This window comes from Bison bison, unplaced genomic scaffold, assembly GCF_000754665.1.
Source record: "Bison bison bison isolate TAMUID 2011002044 unplaced genomic scaffold, Bison_UMD1.0 scf7180017864116, whole genome shotgun sequence".
Taxonomy (NCBI): Eukaryota; Metazoa; Chordata; class Mammalia; order Artiodactyla; family Bovidae; genus Bison; species Bison bison.
The window spans coordinates 184727-204474 of NW_011494688.1; the positions used below are offsets into that span (position 1 = coordinate 184727).

The window sequence follows — 19748 nt, forward strand, 5'->3', positions numbered from 1 at the left end:
ACAGATCAAAAGCATCAATTCTTCGGCGCTCAGCTTTCTTCACAGTCCCACTCTCACATCCATACATGACCACAGGAAAAACCATAGCCTTGACTAGACGGACCTTTTACAAGGGCACTAATCCGTCTCCCAAAAGCTCCAACTCCAATTTTTATCACGTTAGAGACTAGGGCTTCAACGTACACATTTGGGAGGTATACGCATATGCAGTCCATGCCACATCCCAAGGATCCTGAGTGGTCCCCCTTCAATCCTGTGTCCTCTGATGACTTTAGGCCACATCAACAGCCCTGTCTCTCTCCTTCTGGACTCTTCTCTGTAAGTTTAATGCTGTATGGTCTTGTTTCACAATATATGCAGAATCTCTGTGCTTAGCTTATGCTCCTCAAGTTAAAATGTAAGCAAGCACCCCAATGGCGGATGTCTGTGTCTCGCATTTTTTTCAGTCTCTCAAAGTGTTCCAGCACCATACAAAATATTTATTGATTCACTTACTCAGTCATAACATGTCCACCAAGCACCAGATTCTGAGGATCACTCTTTTGCAAATTTGGGAACTCTAAACATACACACACACACACACACACATTTCTGCAACATAGAAAAACTAAATATTTGTACTGAAATGCCAGTGTCTCATTGCTTGCATGCTCATTCATCTCTGTAACTGGAATGAGGCTAAGAGAGTTTGGCCTAGGGAAGGGCCTTGAACGGCTGTTTTAGTGAATAAATAAGAAAACTGTCAAACACTAACAGCAGCTTGCATTTTCAGTATGTAAACTTCTCAAACTGTTTTCCCATCCATTAGCATGACTTATCAAGTATTTTTCCTTAAATAAGGGCATCTAAGTACTTGGAAAGAGTTTCACACATTATTATTATAATGTTTATAATAATGTTGTAATATTATAACCATTATAATTCTATCTGCTTCATTATTATGTCTATAACAGTTTTTCATAGCTGATGGTCATGTCAAATTCAACCCAGAAGTTTTCTTACAAATTCTGAACAAATGAAAACTTTAGATCTTCCTATAGAACACTGAACTGCTATCCAACTACTGAACAAAACAGCATTGGGCAAAAGTGTTTCACAGCTTTCAGCATGGGGCACTAAGCACAGTCTTGTATTAATAAGGAAATAGGTGTCTTTCGTCCTGTTGAAATAGTCATGGAGGACTTTTAGGAAAGTCTAATTGTTCTCACAATATGTGGAAGAGTTAACAGGAAGGACCATTATGTCATTCCAATATTCTCCTTTTAAAGACTTTGTGGAAGCATCAGATCTCGCCCATATTTAAAACATGTGGTTCACTTATAGACTTCTTTTTTTCTTTTGAGGGAGGTTGTAGAAGGCAGTGGAAGGAAAAAAAATAATGCTACCTCAGAAACCAGAAATGCCTGGATGGATTTTAATTTCACAGAAATTTATTTTAAAAAGCATTTTATAGCTGGAATTAAAATAAACTAAAGTGAAAATGAAATACTATATACTACACTAAACTCAAATTTAAAATAACAGCAGGAAGAAAATAAATCTCCATAAGAAAATTATTTTAAGACAGCTGAAGAGAACAGACACATCCAAAACAGTGGTATGTTGTGAATATCTAACATGCACTTGCATTATGCCTTCTGGTCCACTTATGGACAAAAGAAGCCAAGTCTTGGACAGCAGCTTTGCTGGGTAATACTCCAGATGCCAGACTTTAGGGGCGCCCATAAAGGAGCCAAGTATTAGCTCCTGCTTAGAAATCTCCACCTACAACATTAGTACAAACCAAGACCAACTCTCCACAACCGAGGCTTGGCTTATCAAAGGCCCCACTAGCAGTCTCTGTGTCTAATTTCTCAATGAACTTAGACGGATAAACTAGGACTGTTATTTCTAAGTCTTTCAGCAGCCACAGTAGAACATGTAAAGTTTTTGCTTCAAAGGAGGGGTCCATTTAGAAAGAATGTTTCCTTCTGCTCAGTGAGATCAGATGACACATGTGCACTGACCTGAATAGTTCAAGTATCTCATGAAAAAGTTTTTATGTGGACCTGGGAAAAGTCAAAGGATCTGTTAGACCCAAATATTTATTGTGGTACAACTCATGCTGAGGAAGTTTTTAATTTGAAAGCCCAGCAATTATCTGGAATGAAGAAAGAGCTTAAACCCAGAACATATGAACTCAAAAGCATTTGGAGCATCTGGCCTCAACAAACCTAAAAGTCATAGCTCCACATTTGTTTCCATAGAACTTCAAGATACAGGAAACCCTGAAGGGAGACAGGGTTCTACCAACTGAATGATGATGATAACTAAAAAACTGCCTAAGAAGCAATTCTACAAACCAGGTCACATCACTTTCTTAGGTTAAAGCATCTATCAGCTCTCCACTGCCTGCACTGTGCTTCTTCACCTGGATCAAATTCCCCAGGATAGGAAAGGCAGGTATTAGGTGCTTTGCAGGGGGATGCAAACCCACAGATATATGTTGGAATAAAAGCTCCTCTATGAGCTCATTCTCCATAATATCACACAGAGGTTATCAATAAATACTTGTTGAATAATGAGCTATTAACATGGTGTAGCTTCTTGGGACATCAAATTTAAGTGAAGATTTAGGGATAAAAAACCCTGCTTCCATAAAAGCCACTGAAGACTTTTTAAGATGACATGCATTTACCAGTCAGGATTCTTTAATTTGATTTAATCAAAGAATTAATTTCTTGGGAAGCTCGCCAAATAACCCAAAGGACTGGAGAACCAGATGTGGGGCTACAAAGCCAAAACTGTGTTCAAAACTGGTTCAACATGGACAACATCTGCCACCACTGAGCATCCCCAGTGCTGCTGACCTTAAGACCATTACATTACTACTTTATTTTTTTAAGGAAAAAAGTAGATAAAGCAGCTTATTGAGGGACTTCCCTGGTGGTCCAATGGTTAAGAATCCACTTGCCAATGCAGAGGACATGGGTTTAATCCCTAGTCTGGGAAGACCCCACACGCAGCAGAGCAACTAAGCCTGCGTGGCACAACCACTGAGCCTGTCTGTAACCACTGAAGCTCGCGTGCCTAGAGCCTGTGCTCCGCAACAAAAGACGCCACCGCAAGGAGATGCCTTGGGACTGGAGGTGGAGTGTAGCCCCTGGTCGCCGCACCTAGAGAAAGTCTACATGCCTCAGTGAAGACCCAGCTCAGCCAAAGATAAGTAAATACTTTAAAAAAAAAAACAGCTTATTGAACTGTGTCACAACACTGATTGTCAGGATCGCCCAGATCTCAGCACCACTAAATGTTGGGAATTTCTGGACTGATGAAGAGCAATGGATTATACGGCATGCAACACTTACCCACATCCCAGCAATGGGCACCACCACGCACAGCCCAGTTCTCACCTCCTGTTACATCGGCCTCCACCGCATGCTTTGCCCATGTCCTAGCTGAAAGGGAGGCTGGAAAAGCAAATACTGGCATTTTCAGCTCCGAGGGTGGGAAAAAAATCCTGCTTTTTTTCTCTCCAGGGAGAAATTCTCCAAGCCCAAGAACACAGTTCAGATGCTGGGCAGCCAAGATAGAATGACAAATATCCCCTGCAGGGAGATTTCAAAGAAACGCCCTCTTATGGGAAAAAATATCAGTCTCTTCTGAAGGACTCAGAAAGATAGAAATATATTTGTAAAGCACCAGAACGGGAGAACTCCTTAGGCCAGAATCTGGGGCGCTTACAATCCAGCCGCTACAAACTGTGCCTCTCTTCATTTCCAACACCCCACCCTTCACACATCCATGGCCATGGGTGACAAACGGGGCAACAGCTCAGCATCACTCAGGTCTCCACTCACAGTGTGTTCCCTCAACTCAGACTGCATGCAACCCCATCTTTGTGATCCTGTGTACACACTGCTCCCCTGTTGAAGGTGGAGATCTCCACTCAGTATCTGAACAAAAAGCCGAATTGACAACCTGCCAAGCATGGGAGAACTGCACTCTTAGCAGACTCTTCCCCCGAGCAGCGCAGGGAGAGCTGGTCTTGTGCAGGGTGTGGAGATCCTTTAAGTTTAAGGGTTGGGAAACTTCCAGCGGCTGGAATGTGAAGGCATTAGTTGATCTCTAGGTGCAAAAGCAAAGCTGTAGAGAGAAGAGTTGACCAGCTCATTTGAATAGAGCCACTGCTGACTGGCTTTATAACTAGGTGTGTTAGTGGGGTGCGGGGGCTGCTGTCACTGATCAGTTAGCTTCCCGAAGCATGAATGACTATTGTTATCGATCAGTTTAAACAAATCTAAAAACAGGTTCTGATGGTTACCAGTAACCATGGTCACAGTCAGTCTTCCAAAAAGGATAGGAACTTTTTATTCCATTACAACAATGTATTAGGATATAAGAACCATACCCAGAGCTGACATTCTAGTATTTATTGAGATTTTACTATGTACCAGGCATCCCAGTAAGTATTTTATGGGATTATCTCACTTAATCCTTGAACAACCTTATCAGCAGAGGATACCACTTCACTTATGGGCAAACTTAAGGGGCTTACTGGGACCCAAGTCACTTCATGGGAAATACATGGGAAAACAGTGGAAACAGTGTCCGACTTTATTTTGGAGGGCTCCGAAATCACTGCAGATGGTGACTGCAGCCATGAAATTAAAAGACGCTTACTCCTTGGAAGGAAAGTTATGACCAACCTAGATAGCATATTGAAAAGCAGAGACATAACTTTGCCAACAAAGGTCCGTCTAGTCAAGGCTATGGTTTTTCCTGTGGTCATGTATGGATGTGAGAGTTGGACTGTGAAGAAGGCTGAGCACCGAAGAATTGAGGCTTTTGAACTGTGATGTTGGAGAAGACTCTTGAGAGTCCCTTGGACTGCAAGGAGATCCAACCAGTCCATTCTGAAGGAGATCAGCCCTGGGATTTCTTTGGAAGGAATGATGCTAAAGCTGAAACTCCAGTACTTTGGCCACCTCATGCCAAGAGTTGACTCATTGGAAAAGACTCTGATGCTGGGAGGGATTGAGGGCAGGAGGAGAAGGGGATGACAGAGGATGAGATGGCTGGATGGCATCACTGACTCGATGGATGTGAGTCTGAGTCAACTCTAGGAGTTGGTGATGGACAGGGAGGCCTGGCGTGCTGCGATTCATGGGGTCGCAAAGAGTCGGACACAACTGAACGACTGAACTGAACTGGGACCCAAGTACAAACAGAGAGAGGTTGTGCTCTCACCCAGGGAACTATAGAGATCCCACCGGCTCCTGTCAACCTCTCCCTAGTAACAATGCATTTGCCTCAAGCAAAGCAGTCCACAATTACTCTGGTCCAGGGCCTTCCCCGCAGAGGCACCTTAATGCCCACCACTAAGGAAGAAAGAGAGGGTCATGCATCACTCTGTTCACAGCCTGATCTGAAGGTCAAAAGCTCTGCCTCTTGCCATCTACCCACGGCCATGGTGGACGATAAGCCAGCACCCAGTACAAAGTGTCAGCAACATCTGTGATGTTAAGAAAGCCTGGCTTGGGAATTCCCTGGTGGTCCAGTGGTTAGGACTTGGAGCCTCTACTGTATATTTTTAATTTTAAAAATTAAAGCTTGAAGATTATATATTCTACCTGGTTTCTAATTATTTTAGAGCCAATTTTCCACTTCTGATGTGACTATTAAGCCTAAAAGAGGGATCATCAACATGCCTCAGCTTCCCCAAGGTGGCAAGTTTCCAGGAACCCAAAATCAGACAGCAACATCTACTTGCAGGAAAGTGGCAGCTGATTGTCTTGCCACTCTGCTCGTGTGCTTGCATGCAAACAAGATGGCCCCAGTGACACAGGATGGCCTAAGGAAAGCATTCCCGCACCGCCTGAAAAAATTAAGTCATAGGAAACATACCAACCAGCATCCAAACCAGAGCACTCACCCGACAAAGGGCCCTCTCATTAATGACGAAAATATGCCACTAAAATATCTCTATTTCTTTCCCATCACTCCTCAGTAAGGGCCAGGAAATCCCTCTGCAATTGATTCTTTTATTAAAAATTATATAGTCTTCTTATTCCAACAAGTAAGAAGAATGTTGGATCTCTCCTTTTCTTGAGCCCAATCAGGTCTTATCCTCCAAGGCACTCAACCCATTAAAAATCTGCAGCAACCTATTTGCTGTGCATATTGATGGGCCCAAATGTGGTTAATCCACTCTTCAATCAATAAAAAATATAAATAAATTTTAATATAATCATCAGTAATACCATTCAGTCAATCATACCATTTCTGGAACCTTGAGCAAGTTACTTAGCTTCTCTGTGCCTCAGTTTCCTCTTATGTAAAAAGGAATAAGAGTACCAGCACCTCACAGGTTGTTACAAGAAATAAAAGAATTATTATATAAACATATTACTTATTGTATTCTAAATATCATATAAATATTATATATAAATTTATTATTATGATAAAGCACTTACAATCAGGCTGTGCCCATGGTGATTCTAGTTTAATAACACAGGGTTGTACCAGTTATAATGGCCATCATTAAAAAGTCCACAAATAATAAATGCTGGAGACAGTGTGGAGAAATGGGAACCCTACTGCACTGTTGGTAGGAATATAAATTGGTATAGCCACTATGGAAGACAGTATGAGGATTCCTCAAGAAACTAAAAATAGAGCTAGCTACCATACGATCCAATAATCCCATTCCTGGGCATATATCCAAACAAAATTACAAGTCGAAAAGATACATGAACCCCTATGTTCCTAGCAGCACCATCTGCAATAGCCAAGACATGAAAACAACCGAAGTGTCTATCAACAGATGAATGAATAAAGATGTGAGATATACATACGTATGTATGTGTGTATATATGTATATATACATACACAACCACAGACCCGATGGAGTATTACTCAGTCATCAAAAAGAATGAAATAATGCCATTTGCAGGAACATGGATGGACTCAGAAATTATCACATGAAGTGAGATAAGTCAGAAAGAGAAAGACAAATTCCATATGACACCACTTACATGTAGAATCTAAAGTATGACACAAACATATCTACGAAACACAAACAGACTCACAGACAAGGAAAATAGATTTTTGGTTGCCAGGTGTGGGGAAGGGAAGGAAGGATTGGGAGTTTGGGATTAGCAGAAGTAAACTATTACATACAGGATGGACAAACAAAAATGTCCAACCGTATAGCAAGGGAACTATATTCAACATCCTGTGCTAAACTGTAATGGAAAAGAACATGAAAAATTATATATATATAAAGTATTTTGGGTACTTTAATAAAAAATTTTTTAAAATACAGCATTGTATATTTGAAAGCTAAGCAGATCTTAAGAAAAAGCGTTCCCATCTCACACACACACACACACAGAGTTCTAACTATGTGAGGTGATAGATGTATTAATTCTCTTGACCTTGGCAATCATTCCACAATGTGTACGTAATCTAAACCATCACACTGTACACTTTGATGTACACAATTAAGCTTACTTATTTCTCAATAGATTTAAAAAGACAAGGCTGTGCATGGTCATTACCACAGAAGTAATATTTTCATAATTAGTACAGCTCTCCAGGTGCCACCCAGAAGTTCGGAACGAGGGTTGCTGCAGTGATACCAGCAAAAAAGGACACCTGGGAGCAACACCCTGGGCTTTAGGATGAGCTTTCAGCTCATCCACTGTCTACTTCTAAAAATGCATGGAATAGACGACTTCACTTTCACTTTTCCCTTTCATGCATTGGAGAAGGAAATGGCAACCTACTCCAGTGTTCTTGCCTGGAGAATCCCAGGGACGGGGGAGCCTGGTGGGCTGCCGTCTATGGGGTCGCACAGAGTCGGACACAACTGAAGCGACTTAGCTAGCTAGCTGTCTAGCTAAGCAACTGTGTGTAGTGAACACTGGAGTGTACATTCAGAAACTTCCAGCTACCCCACTGGTTTGTGTGATGAGCCACTTTGTCCCCTCGCCCCACCCATGGAAGAGTCCATCTGCCCCTTGGCCGGTGTCAGGTTTGGCTCTAACAGGATCTGGGGCCCATTCTGTCCTCTGTCAAGGAAAAGGATAGTCCATGTGCATAACACAGCAACAGATGTGTCTTGCTGCAACTGCCACTCTGAAGTGTTACTCTGAGTGTCTTCCTTGCTCCTGTCTCTGAACCCCATGCGGGCCCCACTACAGTGACTGGTTCTCAGTCATAACACCCTCTACCTGCATCTCTGCCCTGCCGGTCTGCTCGGCGCCTCACATCCACCTGGACTGTCTCTGACCAGTTCCCCAGGAGCACAGAGAAGCCAGCCTAACACAATCTAACTTCAGCAAGTCTCTTGTGTCCCCTTCCTAGGGCGGCTGTAAAAATTAACCTAATTTGGTGGCTTTAAACAGCACTTATTCTCTCACGGTGGTGGGGGCCAGAAGTCCAAAATCCAGGTGTCAGCAGGGCCTTGCTCTCTCCAAAGGCTCTCGGGGAGAATCCTTCCTTGCTTTTCTAGGCCAGGAGGCTCCTGGAGTGCTCTGGTTTGTGGCAGCATCACTCCAATCTCTTGCCTCCGTCTTGCCATGGCCTCTTCCCTCTGTCTCTCTGTGCCCCCTCCCTTCTTAGAAGGACACCATTCAATGGTTTTAGGGTTCCCTCCTATAACCATGATAATTTCATCTGAATTCTTACCTTAATTACATTCTGCAATAACCATATTTTCAAGTAAGGATACATTCAAAGTTCCACATGGACATGAATTTGGGGGAGATACTATGAACCCCATTACACTCCTCGAGTTATAAGAGAGGAAACAGAGGCCGCTGTGGCATATGAGTCCAGCATCACTGATGAAACACCATGTTACTGAGCATATTTTGGCAAATCAAGCAAACCTGATGGATGGTGTTGCTCATGAAGTAATTATTATCGAAACCAACAGTCTGGGAAGTGAAAGAAAAGGCTAGGTTAGTCTGCATAGATAAGGCATCTTTGAAATAGAATGTAGGTCCCGAAATTGCTAAGGCAAAACCAAGATGACTTTAAAATCATCCATTTAGAAATAGAGAATAATTTGTATGTGTGTTAAAAACAAAAATAATTTGTATGTTCTTCAGTATTATTTGCAATGGAAAAACCTCCTTCCAAAGAATACAACTTTTAAAAGACTCTGAGATAAACTGCTGTTCATAATTAGCTCACAAGTAAGAAGAGGAAGCCAAAAAGTACCCTAGCCAACAATAAAATGTGATCAGTTATAGCACTGCAATCAGACACTGTAATAAATTCTAGAAGTGTCACTGAAGAAAGTTTAATCAAATAATGAAATTTTTTCAATGGCAGGAAAATAATGCTCAAGTACAGTTGTAGCTACTGTATTTTCTGATTTAAAAAAAAAAAAAAGTCTTTTAAAAATAGCATCTGAGAAGACTGTCACTGTTTTTCACTTAGAATTTTATCTCTACTGCCAGAGATGAGGTCCCTGTTTCTTTTACTAGGGTGAGCACTCTGCTGCCCTCTCATCCTGATACCTACTTCAAGCCCATCACAGTATCTGCTGGGACCCTCACTTGCTTCTAAACCCTGGAGACTCAAGACTATGAGAGCGATGGCAGAGCTCACTGGATTCCTGCCCTTCCATCGGCCCAGGGAAAGATCTAACATCCAAACCCTGGTTCTTCCAGGCTCTCTATCACACTGGGAACCAATCACTGCGGTCCCATCCTCTTTTTTAGCATAAGGTGGAAGTGAGATAGTCAGAGATTTAATAGGGTATTGTGTTTTAATTTTTCTCTCTGTTTCCATCTTGATGTTTCATATCAGATAGAAAAGATTACAGTTGTTAAAGTCTGTAAGTAGCCAGCTAAAAAAACAAACAACATTTTAAAAGGAGCCTTAAATCATGAGTATCTGCCTGTTTTTTATTTAGAGGCAAACTAATGCAGTCTTTTGTTCCGTCCTCTCGTCTTTCAAAGGGAGTGGTATCTGGACCAGGTTAAATCAAATGTCAGTTTCAATACACCTGAGAAGGCAGTAGAGAGAAGACAAAGAAACGAGTGGGGGAAGGGGAAGGGAGCGTGCCTTTCTATGAGAACAACACTCACTGATTTTTCCCCTGGTGGATTTTAAATCTGGTAGGTCATACCTTCAGTACCGTTAGTGCTTTCTGGATTAAAACACACTGAAAGCCAACCACTAACCCCCACCACACTAGCAGGCTGATTAAGAGAGCTTTTTAAACCTTGATAGTATCCCTCTGGTCATTTAATGTTAGTTTCAGCTGAAAAGTGAAAATCTAACACTAGGATGACCTTTTCTACTGGAAATTTCCCTGGCTCATGGTAACATGACCGAGACAAGCAATCATCATACCGTAGTTCACCATGTTTAGGAACAAAAGAAGCAGAGTTGAACATCTACATTCCTGCAAGAAATCCCTTAACTGTGGCTTACAACTTATCAAACAGTAAATGTTGCAGAAGGCTCAGCTATTAAAAAAAGATTTATAACAAAACCAAGCAGGGTTTGGTTGGGTGGGAAGGCCAAGTGCCATCACAGCTCAAAGATCACTAGTTACTTCTGCTAGACTCAGTCAATTACATAATGAAGAAATGCTTAGACAGGAAAGCCATTCTTACATATGGCACTAGCCTCAGTCTAGAGCAGCAATATTCAAGGCGGCAGTCCTCTGTCTGGTTGCTTATCTCCAGTAGGATTAATGCTCAAAACACGGTGCTACTGTTCTGTCTGCAACTGACATCAGTCATGCTGCTTTTTATAAATTTAATTTGGAAACAGGCTCAAAGTCAGCCTTCCTATTGACTTGATGACAGTCACTGCTCATGGCAAGGAGGGTCCTGCAGATAATCTGCAGGCTTCCAGGGCAGATTTTTCAAAGTCTTTTGCATTTCCATCCAGTTTTTAAGACTGTATCATCCCAAGAAAGGGGACTGCTTTTTTTCAGAATGCTTCAAATTGCTTGAAAATTGCTGGAGATGTAAAATAAATACAGCAATAAGCCTCAAAATGTAGACAAGCTGCTGAGTTCCCTTCCTTTGCTTGTTTTAACTGTCCTAGAAGGATCAAACTAAAAACAAAAAATTAATCCTGATACTCTCAGGCTACATATAGCAACTAGCTACTTCTACCTTGGAAGAGGTGAGCGAGGTTAAATGTTCACGCCATTCATTCTTAATACAGTCACTGTATTAGTAAATAAAAACACTTAATGTCCAGTTAAATTTGAATTTCAGATACACAATGAATAATACTGTTGTATAAGTATACCCCATGTAGATAACTGCTTGCACAAATTCCTGTTCCTGTTCAAAGCATTATCTACATGGGACATACTTATACTACAAAATTATTCACTGTGTTATCAGAAATTCAAATTTAACCAAGTATCTCATATTTTATCTGGCAACTACATCTCTTACAAAATATGGAACCTAAAATTGCAGGCATGAGGTTGATATGTTATGTCTCAGTCCCAAAGTGATATTTAACCATGTTTGATAAAGTTTAGGTTGGCAATTCCTAGTTCCCTGAAATGTCAGTTCATTATGTTTCTGCTCTCCAGACTTCCAAACAGCTTCCCTTCCAAGCTCCAAAACAGGCTAAGTCCTCACTAAGCTGTTTTCTTTGCCTAAAGAACACCCTGCTCTTGGATAAATATCACCAAGTACAAGAGGATGTGAATTTGCATATCTGTGTGCATGCAGAAACCCAGCGCCCGCAGCTGAAAATATTCCAATTGTCAAATCCACTTTCTATATGAAGGATTATTTTGGGATTATATTTTAAAATGCCTCTTCATCACAGTACCATAGGTTTAGCTAGTATCACCCAAAGTCACTACAATCTTCTGGCAAAACTAAAACCACAATTATTCCTAGATAAAATATATCTGATGATCTCTGAAATTTCATTTGGCAAATAGAGGAAAAAACAATAATTAAGCCTATTTCTTTTTTCCAGATAATAATGAAGCAGGTGTTCAAAGGAAGGTATGTGGGACTTCCCTGGTAATGCAGTGGATGTGAGTCTGCCCGCCAATGCAGGGGGATGCAGGTTCAATCCCTGGTCTAGGAGGATTCCATACGCCGCAGAGCAGGTGGGCCCCTGTGCTGCAGCTACGAGCCTGCACGCTGCAACCACTGAAACCCACGCACCTCGAGCCTGAGCTCAGTGACAAGAGAGGCCATCGCAATGAGAAGCCCATGCTCCACAACCAAGAGTAGCCCCTGCTGACCACAACTAGAGAAAGCCTGAGCAGCAACAAAGAAGACTCAGCATAGCCAAATAAATACATACATACATATTTAAAGGAAGGGATGCTTACATAAAACTCCAACAATAATATAATGCCAAGTATCTCTTTTGGGGAATTAGCCTAATTAACACTCTCTTCCTTCTTCTAGTCGTTGAGGTGAAGAATATTAATACACCAGCATTTTGAAGAACTGGAAGAGAAAAAGACCAATTAACTTCTTCTTGCTGTAGGTTATATGCTACTTGGAAAAGAGACATGGAAGTCATTAGTGCTGCTGGCCAGGATTTCATTCTTCCCCTGGGGACACACTGTCAGATTAGACTGCCTCGTCATATGCTGTAAAGTGTGGGTATAGGGGATATATGACCAGCTCTGGCCAATTAGTAGAGAACAGAAATACTGTGTGTGGCTTCAGGCCTAAAGCTCCTAATCATTGGTTCAAAATCCTCTAGAGCTCTCTTCTCTCTCTAATTCAAAACCAGCACATTCAAGATGGTCACTGTTTAAAGTCCTTAATCGACCTCCATGAACACACTTCCTGGTAACTAATGATGGATATAAAACATGTATAAGAGATGTATTTCTGTTGGTTTAAACTACTAAGGTTTGAGATTGTTATTGCAGCAGAGCCCAGCCTAGTATAACTCAGAAGATGTGCAATTATTGAAGTTTTAGTATATATCCAGCCAAATGAGTCTAAGAAACATTCTCTTTAGAGCCCTAAAACTTGCTGAACAGTTAAGGTTAAATCTTAATCACTTTTAATTCTCAACAAACTCTTATGATAACTACAAATTATTATCTCTGCTTTATTGATGGAAAAATAAACAAATGACCTAGTAAGTAAATGTTTAAAGTCACACAGAAAGTAAATGACTGAGAAGGCATTTGAACCCATATCCATTAGGAACTACAGACCATACTTTCTACCACCTCACTCTACTGCCATTCAATTATTTAGCTCTGCTAGTTAGTAAAGGAAAATTCTCCATAGTAGAGGGAGCAAGTCTTAGAACCCCATGGAGAGTGTCCCATGGATGCTTTACTCCCCTTTCTATATGTTGATAGACCTTGACTATGGGCTGAAAATATAGGGCTACATGTATAATGTCAGAGACCATCTTTGGAACAACATAGGAAAATTAAAGATTCTTTAAACCAGAATTTATTTATCTATGCAAAGGATGCAGAAGAAGATAAACAAACTTAAGAACCATCCTATATAGCAGCCACCTGTATACCTGCTAAACAGTATAGGCAGCATGTAAGTAGAGACCAGTCCTTACCATCTCCCATTGCTATATTCAGAAGAATCAATACCATCAATAACATCTTGTTCATGTTTTTTTAAGGGAAATTCTTCTGTAACTTCCATCATAGGTGGAATGTCAATTAGATAATGGACTATACCATCCATGGAATTTTCCAGGCCAGAATACTGGAGAGGGTAGCCTTTCCCTTCTCCAGGGGATCTTCCCAACCCAGGGATTGAATCCAGGTCTCTCGCATTGCAAGTGGATTCTTTACCAGCTGAGCCACAAGGGAAGCCCAAGAATACTGGAGTGGGTAGCCTATCCCTTCTCCAGGGGATCTTCCCGACCCAGGAATCGAACCCGGGTCTCCTGTATGGCAGGCGGATTCTTTACCAACTGAGCTATCAGGGAAGCCCATTTAAGTTCTGTAACTTCCATCATAGGTGGAATATCAATCAGATAATGTGGCTTTGGGCACTACAGTGCTAACATTTCAAATGCCCCATTGTCTCAAACCAGTTATATGAACACAGACTCCCTCTTAGTGACAATTTTTTTAACTTCTGAGATTCAGTATCCAGGCAAACAAGGCACATTACTTAATTTTAAGATTCCTTCATGTTAGTATTAAGCTGAATATATCTTATTTGGAAAAAAGGAATAAAGTTTATATTACAGACATTCAGATTCCTTCCTAAAAATATCTTTATCAGCTTAATTACTAATAACAGGGTGGTTGCTATTTCAAGAGCAGTATTGAATGAGATACACCATGAGAAACAAGTAAATCCAAACACTGACTCAAATGGCCTCACTTTCAAGGACCCTGAATTTCTCTACACTGTATCCCCCATGAATCTCAACCTTTTTACTCTTGGAGGAGTGATGGGGAACCTGGAAAAAGAAATCCAGAGGACCATATTTCATCCAGGCCAGTGACAAGTCTTCCCCCAAATCCATACCTCAACAGGAACTGAAGTACAACCTTTACACTGGAGCTGCAAAACCAGTCAAGAGAAATAATGCATCACAAACTAATGTGTCAAAACAATTATCTAACTAAGACCAATTGTTAGATTCATAGTGAATTCATGCTTTTGACAGTGCAAAAAGCAAGCCTTCAAAGGCATACTCAGAACTTAAAAGTCTTCCTTTTACTGAAAAATAAGTGAAATTCTACCAAAATTCACTTTAGCTTTCCAGGGCTCTCAATTTCAAAGTCAATCAGCTGTACAGGTTTTCTTGCTTTTATCATTTGCAGTAGCTCAGCAGTTCATTAATATATTAAGAACAACATACATAAAGTAGATTTATAATTGGAAATGGAACTTTCCTTCTTTTTCGGGTTAAAAAAAATGACTCAGAATTAACTATTGTCTTTCTGTGAATTCAGAGTCGAACACAGAAAGAATAAGGGCTATACTCTCCCAAAACAGAAATGTAATAAATACTTCAAAATTAAGTTTTTCTGCCTTAAAATCTTTTTTTTTTTTTTGGAGGGGGGGTTCATTTCTACAGAAAGATAAAAATGTAGTTTTCACATCAGATCTGGATCCTTTTCCAGCCTAATAACACATCACCTAGAGATAAGTGGAAGAAACCTAATACTGATGTATACCAGACCCAACAGCTTGTTTCCCCAAGGAAGTGGATTAGCAGCATGATCACAGCACACAGCTCACTGCAGAAAACTATAGCCTCCTACTTTTTGTCTTCTGCTAAGATAGCCATCAGAGAGGGAAGACAGAAGGATTGTGCGTAGTCTGGAGCCAGCTGGAAGGAAGTGAAGATGGTTAGACCTGACCTACCAACACTAACTCTAAATGCCCTTTGCACCCTTATGAGGTCCAATACAAGAAGTTGGTTCTGTTAGTCAAATCTAACATCCCCAAATCAGGCCACTAGTGATTAGTACTACGGCAATACAGAATTGATTTTAAATTCTCACAACGCATTACAACATATAAAATCTATTTTAGCTCTCAGGATAAGCTCATTTTATTTTTTTGGAATAATGATAAAATGCATTTACTTGTTTTTGGTTGCCTATTTTTCTTTTCCACCATGCCACATGGTTTCATGTGGTTTGAGGGATCTTAGTTCCCCAACCAGGGACTGAACCCAGGCCGTGGGAGTGAAAACACTGAGTCCTAACTACTGTATATCTGTTCTTTCACAGATTCTTTTTCCATTTAGGTTATTACAGAATACTGAGTAGAGCTCCCTATGCTATAAAGTATGTCTTTGCTGATTTTCTATTTTATATATAGTGTGCATCTGTTAATTCTAAACTCCTAATTAGGATATGTTAATTTAATAAGTACAGGAATGTCAACAAATAAGGATTTTTAATTAAACAGTAGGTTTCTACATTTTTTCCCTGGGTAATCAGGAAAGTGTGAATATGGAAAATTAATATGAGAAAAATAGTTGTAGAAAATGATACAAATTGTACTAAAAACAGGAAAGCCCGACGGCTGATCACACAAAAAGTAGAAAGTATGTGTGCTGGTGGGGAAAGCAGTCGTCTCATAGTCAATTTCAAAGTTTACCAAGATAAAGAATTACCTAAATATCCTAAAGGACAGAGATGAAAGAAACCTCCAGAGTTCATTGTTAATCATGAGATGAGGCATACATACTTTTTACTGAAATATAACTGATATAACATTATAAAAATGAATTGAGATATGTGTATTTTATAAAATGATAAGCAAAATAAGTCTAGTTAACATTCATCACCACACATAGCTACCAATTTTTTTCTCTTGTGATGAGAATTTTTAAGAGCTATGCTCTTAGCAACTTTCAAATCTACAACACAGTACTATTAACTAGTCACCTTGCTGTACATGACATTCCCAGGACTTATATCTAGAAATTTGTATCTTTTGACTTTGACCACTTCACCCACTTATTACTTTCTGTGTAGTTTTCCACAAAATATTACAACATATAAACTGTATTGCCTTCAATTAGTTCTCCTTCCTAGAAAGGGTGATTGCTATTTAATATGACATCCCACAGGATAGCAAACTGTTAACTTGATTCTACTCTGATGAAGAGTTTCTGCTTAGCACAGACTCTTAAGTTCTGTTTTAACTTCAAGTTCACCATATCAATAACTTTAATATTAGCATCAGTAAAACTTGACCCTTCATGAGACATGTATCAAATGGTCTTTCTGCAAGCCGTTCTTTCACAAAGCCCTCTATCTAAGAAAGACAAGCATTCTCTAATAACGAGCAATATTGAGCATCTTTTCATGTACCTATTGTCTATCTGTATGACTTCTCTGGAGAAATGTCTATTTAGGTCTTCTGCCCAGTTTTTGATTGAGTTGTTTTTTGATACTGAGTTGCATGAGTAGTTTATATATTTTCAAAATTAATCATTCGTTGGTCGCATCGTTTCCAGTATTTTCTCCCAGTCCATAGGTTGTTTCTCTGTGTTGTTTATGATTTCCTTTTTGTGCAAAAGCTTTTAAGTTTGATTAGGTCCCATTTATTTTTCCTTTTATTTCTATTGTCTTGGGAGACTGATCTAAGAAAATATTGCTACAATTTACATCAACACCTATTTTGCCTATGTTCCCTTCTAGGAGTTTAATGGTGTCATGTCTTATATTTAAGCCTTTAAGTCAGTTTGAGTTTATTTCTGTTTATGGTGTGAGGGAGTGTTCCAACTTCACTGATTCACAGGCAGCTGTCTAGCTTTCCCAACACCACTTGCCAGTCTTTTCTCCATTGTATATTCTTGCCTCCTTTGTCAAAGATCAATTAACCATAGGTGAGTGGGTTTATTTATGGGCTCTCTATTCTCATCCATATGTCTGATTTTGTGCCAATACTGCCCCATTTTGATTAGTGTTGGGAGATTCCCTGGTAGCTCAGCTGGTAAAGAATCTGCCTGTAATGCAGGAGACCTCGGTTTGATTCCTGGGTAGGGAAGATCTGCTGGAGAAGGGACAGGCTACCCACTCCAGTACACTTGGGCTTCCCTAGTGGCTCAGCTGGTAAAGAATCCACCTGCAATGTAGGAGACCTGAGTTCGATCCCTGGATTGGGAAGATCCCCTGGAGAAGGGAACAGCTATCCACTCCGGTATTCTGGCCTGGAGAATTCCATGGACTGTATAGTCCCATGAGGTCGCAAAGAGTTGGACATGACTGAGCAACTTTCACTTCACTCAATTACTGTAGCTTTGCAGTACTGTCTTAAGTCTGGAAGAGTTATGACTCTAGATTTGCTCTTTTTCCTCAAGATTGCTTTGGCAATTCTGGGTCTTCTATGGTTCCATAAAATCTTTAGGATTATTTGTTCTCATTCTGTGAAAAATGTCACTCAATTTGATATGAATCACTTTAAATTTGTCAATTGCTTTGGGGAGTAAGTTCATTTTAACAATATTAATTTTTCTAGTCCAAGAGCATGGGATATCTTTCCATCTTTCCATTTCCATCTTTGATTTTCTGTATGAATGTTTTATAGCTTTCAGTGTCTAAGTGTTTTACCTCTTTGGTTAGATTTATTCCGAGGTATTTTTAATGTGATTTTAAATGATTTTTTTTTTTACTTTCACATATTTCATTGTTAGTGTAAAGAAATGCAACAGATTTGGTTATATGAATCTTGTATCCTGCTGTCTTGCTGAGTTCATTTATCAGTTCTAATAGTATTTGTGTGGCAATTTCAGGGTATTCTATACAGAATACTGGGCTTCCCTGATGACTCAGTGGTAAAGAACCTGCCTGCCAATGCAGAAGACATGGGTTCAAACCCTGGGTTGGGAAGATCCCCTAGAGAAGGAAATGGCAACCCACTCTAGTATTCTTGCCTGGGAATCCCCAGGGACAGAGGAGCCTGGTGGACTACAGTCCATGGGGCTGCAAAGAGTCAGACCTGACTTAGTGACTGAACATACATGCATATACAGAATATCATGTCATTTGCATATAATGATAATTTTACCTCTTCCCTTCCAACCTGGATAATTTTATTTCTTTTTCTTGTCTGATTGCTGTGACTATTACTTCCACAACTATATTGAATAGATGTGGTGAGAGTAGACATCTTTGTCTTGTTCCATAATTTAGTGGGAAACCTTTCAGCTTTTTTTTACCATTTAGTATTCTGTTGGCTGTGGCTTTGTCATAAATGACTTTTATTATGCTGAGATACTAAATATCTTAATTTATTTGAGGACATTCTTGAATTGCCTTCCTGGTTCCTGGACTTTTGCTGGATCAGCAAATATACCTAAAAGCCCTTCTCTTTTAAATCATTCATAGTGAATGCCAAACTGGAGTCACATTCAGACATACACACAAAATGTCAGATTCTGATACTCCAGAAATTAAAGGAAAGTTCTCTAAGTAAGACTGAATCTGACCCTCTATAAGTGGAATTTCTGATTCTGACTTTGAGGTTGATCAGAAATGTAACAATGAGCAAAATTTTCAATGGTTATCTGACCTTGTCTCCTCTGCCCATATCCTCATTCCCAACATAATTAGAATCAGACTTAAGATCCACTTTGGGGTCCTGTATACAAACATTATGACAAGAGAACCCATCGTGGCAATAGCTAAACCTCCAGCTTCAAAGAGGGTTGCTTCTAAGTTATGAAAGTTGTATCCCCAGTTCTTCACAGGTACTTTTGCGGAATTATGCTCTCATAACAGACCAGTTAGAACTGTGCTTTGATGTCAACAAGCATCAAGCAGGATTTGTAGCATAAGCTCAAATTCCCCAAATAAATGCCAGCTTTACGAACAGAACTACTCTACCCCAGTGGATTCTAAATGCAGTTGATGGGTCATTTACCCTTTGATCAAAACTCTTATGAAATGCACAGCTCTATCAAACTCTTGTATATTTGCTCCAACTCTGTGGAGCTTCACCTGATGACATTAGATAGCAATACTCTTAATATTATCAGTGATAATTATGACTATTATTTAAAACATAGACTTGACCACAGCCATATTTCTTTAATTCAGCAACATCATGGTCAGTGGTTTTCAATCAGGGATGTACAACAGACTTGTCTGTGGAGTTTAATAATAATGCAGATGTCTAAGATCCACACCAGACTTAATGACTTCTTTTACTTGATATTCTTGACATCTTCTAATAGGATTATTATGCTATATTTCAAGGTTTTTTCACTGTAAGTATTCTATTCCTCCATTTTTGTAAAACCAGAAGTAAACTCTGACTTCTTTTTTTTTAATAGCT

General features: G+C 39.9%; 1 protein-coding gene across 10 annotated transcripts in view; it reads right to left on the minus strand.

Moving 5' to 3' along the window:
• FAM13C (family with sequence similarity 13, member C) overlaps window positions 1-19748 on the minus strand; it is a 262431-nt gene that overhangs the window by 95486 nt on the left and 147197 nt on the right. The window contains exon 1 of one of the 10 annotated variants that reach the window (XM_010839383.1): window positions 3348-3674. The exons of the other annotated variants lie outside the window; for them this stretch is intronic. Within the exon in view, the coding sequence (XP_010837685.1) occupies window positions 3348-3353 (6 nt within the window). The 5' untranslated portion in view covers window positions 3354-3674. Of the gene's footprint in view, window positions 1-3347; window positions 3675-19748 lie in introns of those variants that run through there. 10 annotated transcript variants of the gene reach the window in all.